The sequence below is a fragment of the Grus americana genome, chromosome 14 (assembly GCF_028858705.1).
Source record: "Grus americana isolate bGruAme1 chromosome 14, bGruAme1.mat, whole genome shotgun sequence".
Taxonomy (NCBI): Eukaryota; Metazoa; Chordata; class Aves; order Gruiformes; family Gruidae; genus Grus; species Grus americana.
Genome location: NC_072865.1, coordinates 3,361,026 through 3,368,845, shown reverse-complemented (window position 1 = coordinate 3,368,845; position 7,820 = coordinate 3,361,026). Strand labels below are relative to the sequence as shown.

The window sequence follows — 7,820 nt, the reverse complement described above, 5'->3', positions numbered from 1 at the left end:
ACTGTCCAGTTTCCCACTGTTAAACGTGATGTTGCTGTTTAACTTGTATGGTGCTGCCTTAACCTTTTTTTTAAGTCAAGGTGTAACCAGGGATTGCTGTTTTTGGCTGAGGAGATTAAGTGTGGGGGTAGGGAGAAGGAGGGCAAGGTGTTGGTAAGGGTTGTAGAAGACAGTATTTTCTTCTTAGTCTTGGTTTACTATTGAAGATTACTGGAAATTATTTTAAAAACTATTCATATATACAAATGGGGGGGAGGAGTGAGCAGGAATCCTCTTGAATTCTAAGAAATAGTTATTTGACAGTTTGATAGGATTATAACTTCCAGTGGCCTATTTTGAATAGCCAGTCTGGCAATTACTTTATTTATAAAGCTATAAACATATTTTGAACAAAGCCAAAAAATACAAACTCAATGAAGTAAAAAATTACAACAAATGATGGATAGTCACTGGACAAATGAAAGTACAGCTGCAAAACATTTATCCCTGCTACATACATACAGTGGTTTTACTTGGCTTAACGAAGTGGTACTTCCATGACTTCTACATTCAAACTGTTTTCAGGAATTCAAATACGTATTTCAGGAAAAGTTGAAATTGCTGTAAAAACTAAAAAAAAAAAAAATCTTGTTGCAATAAAAACTTAAGGGCAAAGTTTTTCCTTCTATTAAAAAAAGAATATTAACACAAAATAGTAACACTTCATATAGCATTTCTAAAGACACATTTTTGGTATTAAGAAAAGTAACTTTGTTTTGGCATTGGTTATCGGCCATGGGGCATGTAACAAGTTGGTCATGCTCACTGTTCTGTCTTGGAAATGGGCAGCTTAAGAGGTCTCTTATCTTGTGTGTTTTGGGGGGAAAAATAAATTCTCAGTTACACCAGTATAAACTGAAGATGTTCTAGTGTACCAAACAGATACTCTGAGTTGATAGTGTGGTAGCTGGAAGCATGGGGTAAGGTCTGGCTGTAAACCTGTGTGTCCAGAGCAGCACAGGCTCAGGACATGGGTGGAACTGCTCCAGCTCTGCAGCTGTGGAATGGCTGTGGATGCCTGGGGAAAGGCTCCTGGAGAGGGGGGCAGTAGCTTTTGCTAAGATTTTGCAGGAATGGGATGGAATAGCAATGCAAGGAGGCTGTAATGCATGTGGGCTTTGTACCCTTGGTTCAAGGCTCACTAATGGGGATCTGTGGCACCGGGGGGCGGGGGCAGTGGGCGGGCATGCACAGGGGAGCCTTGAAATCTGTGGGTAGAAACCCTGGTGAACTCTGAAATGAGTGACGGCTGGTCTGTGGACCCAGCAGTACTTGGTCCTTGGTCAGGGTATGTGGTTTAATACTGTTCAATTTCCTGTGTTTCCTCTGGCATTACTCAGGCACATCTGCTTTTTCTTTTATACCTGCCTTTGCTTTGCTGTTAAGTTACATGTTTCATCTGACCACAAAATACCAATGGGGTATTAGTTATGCCAGCTTTACACCCAGTTTTGAGTTATGCTAGGCCACTGTGGCCGACTTGTCATCTCTGGTGTTTACAGTAGCTGATGCTTCTACAACACCTTACATCAGAGGGTCTCAGAGTGACAAATGGTGAGCTGAGACAGCTATTTTTTTTAGCAATTTTTTGTGTGGTTTTTTTTTTATCAAGTGATTAAAAAGAGACTATGTCAGATCTGTGAAGAGTCTGCTGAGTTACTCTGTTCAGCACTGGAGCATGCTGTTGTCGAAGCTTGCTAAAATAATTTAAAACTGAGCAGATTGCAGATTGATCTAGTGCTATATAATTAACCCTCTGAGTGCAGGAAGTACATGGCTAAGTGTGTGGTTGGCAGTCTGGGTAATGCTACTTCTCTAAGGGTTAAAACAATTCTGTCAAACTTGAAAATGAGTCTTTGAACTTTTCAGGTTTGTGCACGTTGCTTTCATTCAGTGCTTCTGAAGTTACATTTACACAGGAGAGGAATAAAGCAATAGGTTTAGATCTTCTAAACTAAAGCTGGAATTAAAAAAATCTATACTACTATAAGCAAAAGTACCTAAATAAAGGGAATAAACCCAAAGCTGCTCTAGAGGCTAATCAGGTTTTTTTTAAATTTTCAATCTTTGAGGCATAAACTTGTTTAAAAAGTTATGTTTAGTCCAATGTAAAAAATTAGGGTTTGTGTTGTGTTAAGAAAAAAATATAAAAATATTTTGTACATTATAAAGGTCATCTTAAGTTTCTTGCAGTTCTACAATAATATTACTACATAATTTGTATTCAGTACTCTAAAACCTATTTGGTAAAGTAGAAAAAAAAACCCCAGACCCCCCTCTCCCTCTGTGTGGTGTTATTTTTCTCTTCAGCAGTCTAGAATATATTTCTTTCAAGCAGGAAAAAAATCTGGACTTGGATTAGATTGTGGTCTCTGTGAGGAGACTGTAAACCTGAAGTAAATCAAGAACTTGAATTAACTTGGGATTTACATCAGTTCAGGGAGATCAGGATCTGTCTACAGTATTTTTTTGTTTATCAAGGTCAAAATATAAATAAAATACCAGAAACTAGTAAATGTTTTCAAGCTGGAGAGAATGAATTAACATTGGACATCATCACAGGGGTGGAGGGAGGATCTTTTAGAAAAAGCTAGAGTAAGATTTTCTTTTTAAAAGTTATATGCCAAATCGTGGGAAAAAAGGACTCTGATCTTGCTGAGGGTATGGGCAGACAGTGCCTGTAGCGAAGAGCAGGGTAGCGTGCCCCAGGCTGCCCCGGGGAGGGGAGAGCCGAGCATGGCGGCAGGGCTCACACCTCTCCTGCAACCCCCTCTGCTCAGCAGAAAGCAGCCTTGGGCCAGCGTGGTCCCCTGCCTTGGGCCAGCCTGCTGGGGCTGCGGGCTCCCTGCATGCCCGCCCTCCTGCCTGCCGCTGCATAGGCGCAGAGTCGGGTCGAGGCTGTAGTAGCAAACTGATTTTTGAGGCTTTGCCCAGCCTATCTGGTGAGACTTCTGGCGGTGGACAGTTCCTAATGGCAAAGGAGACCCTGCACTGAGCAATTGACCGTCAGACCTTCCAGCGGCTGGTCCAAGCTCCTTTCACTGTCAGTTACTGCTCCCTTTTCCTCTGCCATGCTGTTACCTGTAAACAGTATCTTCCTGTTCTCAGACAAGAAGTTTAAAAAATTTACCTCATGGGTTTAAATATTTCATCTTATTATCCAGTCAGATCAGACAGCTTAGCATCACTACATTGAATTTTCAGACATAAAGGCTTTTAAAAAAATGCTCCTATTCCAGCTTTTTCCAGCTCTGTGGTATAACGGCTACAAGAGATCTGTGAGTGAGTGACTACACCTTAAAGCAGCCGGGGTGGCAGGAATGGAAGCCAGCGTGAGATGGACAGCGCCTACCATCTACTGCAGCAAGCTGGGGAGTTCGTCTCTGCTTTCTGCCATGCTTGAAGATAATGCAGTAAAAAAAATAAAAGAAAAACCCCAAACAAAAAAAGAAGCACAGGGCAGGGACAAAAGGCTTGTTTACTCATCAGCACTTTAAATTTTGGCAAATAGTTATTTTTTACCTTTTTTTTTGAAATCACTTTTCTATCTTTAACCCCCACCCCCCCAAAAAAAAAAAAACCCAAAACCACCCGAATGAGTTTTCCAGCACCCTTAAGTCATCCTGTTGCCTAACTTTGCGCGTTTTACAGTGAGATGGGGGATTTGGATGGGCCTCTGGTCCTTTTCAGCGGGCAGCGAAACCAGGTGGGAGAGCGCGATGTGCCCGGTGTCTTGGCCAACGCGGCTGGGCGCGTGGGACTATGTCCCCGTGGAGGCCATGCTGTATGCTGGGGACTCTGTGGGCGCAGAAGAGCACCTGGTGGTCGGTCTGGAGGAGCAGGTGGCGGTTGGGAGGTGAGTGGAGACGGGGAAGGGGTCGGGCTGTTCTCTGTGTGCGGAGTCAGCGGGGGCTGCGAGCTTGTCTGAAGGAAAAGCAGAGGAGATGCATTGGAGTGCGTCCAGAGGGGAGGGAGGGGAGTCTATAGCACTTCCATCGGAATAAACTGGGCTGGCACAGCGTCCTTCTCCTTGTAAGTACCGAATGCACTTCTTTTTCCTCCTAAGAACAGTGAAGAGAGTTATCTGTGAATAAAGGGTGAGGTCATGGTCATGCACGAGACGTAAACCAACGCTCGGCGCCAGCCAGGGCCGCGCAGCACTCGCGGTCCCTCCCTGTTCACCGCGGCCCTGGCCCTGCCTTCTGCCCGGCTGGGGCTCCCCTCCACCGCGGGGCGGCTGCGGCGGGGCCGGGGCCGGTGGCTGAGACCTCGCTGCGCTGCGCGGCCCCGCGGCGACCGCCAGGCGGCGCCGTAACGTCGGCCCCGCGGGGGGGTTGGGGGGGGGGGGGGGGGCGTGTGGTCCGCGGCCGCGCTGCGCAGTGGACGGGCTTCACCGCCGGGTACAGAGAGGAGGTCGTAAAAACAAGAATAAAAAAAAACCCCACCAAACTTGTAATAAAAATCATCATCATCATAAAAAACATCAATAATAGTAACCAAAACAGTAATAAAACTAACCAAAAAAAAAAATCAAAGCAACATTAAAAATCAAAATAATAATAATAATCAAAATAAGGAGGTCATTTCTTACCAGCCCAGCACTGGTGCCACCATCCAGGCTTTTCTACTTCTGGGGGGCTGAGCGGGGCGAATGCGCTCCCACTGAGTTCAAGACTAAAATGTCGTGTCGTCCCCCCCCAGCCCCCCCTCCCTGCCCTGATGCATAAGCCCACACCCGCCTGCTGCAGAGCACGTGTGACACACGTGTGTGCGTGGTGTTACAGGGCAGGTTGGCTGACGTGCCATGGCACAGGGACACTGTGCAGGCAGGCACCTGGCAGACAGCTGGCCCTGGGTTGTGCCTGGTTGGACGGGGCACGGGGCACGTGGCATCATGGTGATCAGCAGTGCCAGGTCATGCGCTGCCAGGACACTGCCAGGACATCGCAAGTCAGCCCAATATCTTAAAGTCTTAAGAGCATCTTTGCCTGAGGCCCATTTCCTAGCACTTTTCTTGACTTATGCACAATATCATCTCCTCAGCTCTTCTTTTTGCAGCAAAAGCCTCCGGTCTCAGCCATCTCTGCATCTCAAAATACTTCACATTCACTCCCAGCTCTAATGATGAGTCAGTGACATGGCCGAGTTGAAAGTGCTCAACAGAGATTCAGGAAGAGGGAAGACAATGGCCTGGGACTGGCTGGAGAAAGACCTGATCCAAGGCGGCCTGAGGTCCTGCTTTGGATGTTAGAGTAGTCCTGAGCCCTTCAGAAGACTTGTTGGTCTTCAGAGGGTAGATAACCTTTTAAACTGCTAACTAACCTAAGGAAAAAACCAGCTCTGACACTTCGGCCCGTGGCTTTGCTGGGCAGGAAATGTTTGGTGCGATCTCTCTCTTAGGAAGCAGAGGTACAAGTACAAAACACAACATCGACAGATGCTGGAGAGAAAGACTGGGCAGAAGAAGGAGCTGAATGAACCTGCACCAGATTTTGCTGTGGAAGACTCAGTTCCACACTCCCTTTCCATGCAGTGGGACAAATAGAGCTCATCAGCCGGGGAAAATTTATTCACAAAAAGGGTTTTTCACAGAAAAGTACCTCATCGGTTGCAACTCTCCTCCCCTAGCCCCACTTTTCCAGGAAGAAGTCTGCTGGGACTGGGAAGGTCCCAAAGGCAGCAGCACCTGGGGAGCAGGGACCAGCCTCCCTCCATCCACTGGAGAAGATACTCAGGTTCCCCACTTGTTTGTATGGTATCATTTGGGGAGGTCTCCAAAATACATCATCTCTGCTGGAAACTGGGTTTGGGCATGACTTCTCCACATCCCTTGACAATTCTGCTGTTTAGGCTCAAACCCAGGAATATTTAGACTGAGTTCCAGTTGTCATCTCACATGCCCAGATTAATTCAACCACTCCTGGCTACCCAGAGTCGGTCCCTCATGCCGTCTCAAGGTGTCTTTACATTCTCCGTGTTGAGCGGCTTTTCCTTCTCTTCGCGTGACAGATCCCTCACGTCACCTGCTATGGATCCTCAAGCATCTCAGTATAGTTTTAAACAAAAGAGCTCTCAAGACGTCACCTTAATAGTAGCGAGGGAACAATTCCTCTGCTGGAGATGGTATTAATGACTTTACAGCTAAAACAGCTAAAAAGAACATCTTCCACCCGCCCGGCTCCCTGCCTCGGCTGTCTCATTTGAGGAAAACAGATCAAATGGAGAACTTGCTAATGCGGGCACACACCTTTCTTTGATCTTACTAATGAAAAACTAGACAGTGTTAGAATATGTATTAACTAGTCCAGTATTAAACATGACTTTGCACTGGATATGAACAAGAGAAGTGCTATTACTGCTGTCAGTGTCATCGTTAGCTGTGGTGACCCAATTAATGCGATAGGAAACATGACAGCCCTGCTGAACTGAATATTTAACTCGGAGGTTATTTTACACAGGCTGTAATTTCCTAGAGCAGACAAGCCCGAGGAGAAGCCGTGTTTCCCGCAGACATCTCAGGAGAAGCTGCAGGATGGGGAGTTTCGTCAATGACCCGTTAGATGATACAAATCTGTCCATCGATTCACCGATTTAAAACAACAGGGCGGGGGGGGGGGGAAAAGCAGATCTGATACTACAGATTGCTGATAACGAACCGGTTAGTGGGCGATGGTTGATGTGGCTATTACACAGCTAACGGGATTTATCCCTCTCCCTTGAGGAACTACGGCACCCTGGAGCAGTTTGCCAGGGCCGAGGGGCAGAAGGGTGAAAGCTCTAGAGCAGGAACACCCAGTTTTAACAAGTTAACCTCTCCTCTGGAGTGGAAATCCTCTGGTGGAAGGTCGCTGCAGGTGACCAGAGCACATATGAGCGGCGCCCTTGAGCCGGCGGCAGCACGTTAGTACGGGGAATTGCAGAACAGCTGTGACTAACCAGGGTTTGAGAGGCAAAGGTGAAAAAATAAAAGCATGCTAAGGTCTCCGAGCGCTTCAGCAGCCTGTGTTAATGGGGAAGCAGTGCAGAGGAGAGGCTGGATTAAGAGAGTTCAAACGAAGGCAGAGGGAAGGTGGAGGAACTGCCTGATGACCCGGAGTCATGCCCTGCGCTGCAGTACGGGGCTCTCGGCTCGGTGGCATTGCTGTGTGAGTGACGGGCGTCACAAAAAAATCCCTCTCTGGACATTTGAGGTAAAGCATTAATGAGACATTAAGGGAGCTCCGTCCAGATTGTTAACCAGTTCAAAAATTTGGTGCTTGAGGACATCACCCAGGAGCGGGGAGTCTGCTCTAGCACAGCACCTCGAGGTGCGGGGAGGGGAGCTCACCTCGGGCTCAGCCACAGGGACCCGAGCTCGGGGTGCCAGCAAGGACAGTGGCCAGGCACCGTCGGGACACTGCGCTTCGGGGTTCAGGTTTGGGCAGACTGAACGATTTTAGTCGCTTTAAGGTGCGATAAGCACATTAAGCAATACTTTAATTCCAGCTTTTGCTAGAGTCCTCAACAGATCGGTATTAAAAAGTGCCATGAAAACCTCTGTCCAGGCTGGAGCCTCTCTGTGCTTTGGTGCCCAGGTCCAGAAGCCCCCCAGGAGCTTTTTCTGCCTGGCTGCACTCGCAGACCCCCTGAGCCGGGTAACACTCGGTTCGTGCGCTGAGCTTCACTATCGCTTGGCCGTGTCCTTCCCCTAGAAGCCCGAGGCACAGGGCACTTGCAAACTGTCCTGCAGCTTGAGGCTGTCCCACCCATGGTGGGTACCGCAAAAACTTCAGGGTCAAGAA

At 47.5% G+C, this 7,820-nt stretch overlaps 1 protein-coding gene across 8 annotated transcripts in view; it reads right to left on the bottom strand.

The window, feature by feature from the left end:
* Positions 1–331: 331 nt before the first annotated feature.
* Positions 332–7,820, bottom strand: part of TCF7 (transcription factor 7) — a 74,720-nt gene continuing 67,231 nt past the window's right edge. For 4 of the 8 annotated variants that reach the window (XM_054841398.1, XM_054841402.1, XM_054841399.1 and 1 more), the window contains one exon: positions 332–3,963. In XM_054841398.1, the coding sequence (XP_054697373.1) occupies positions 3,800–3,963 (164 nt within the window). In that variant the 3' untranslated portion in view covers positions 332–3,799. Of the gene's footprint in view, positions 4,124–7,820 lie in introns of all 8 variants that reach the window. The other 4 variants (XM_054841401.1, XM_054841405.1, XM_054841406.1 and 1 more) reach the window with 3 other exon arrangements.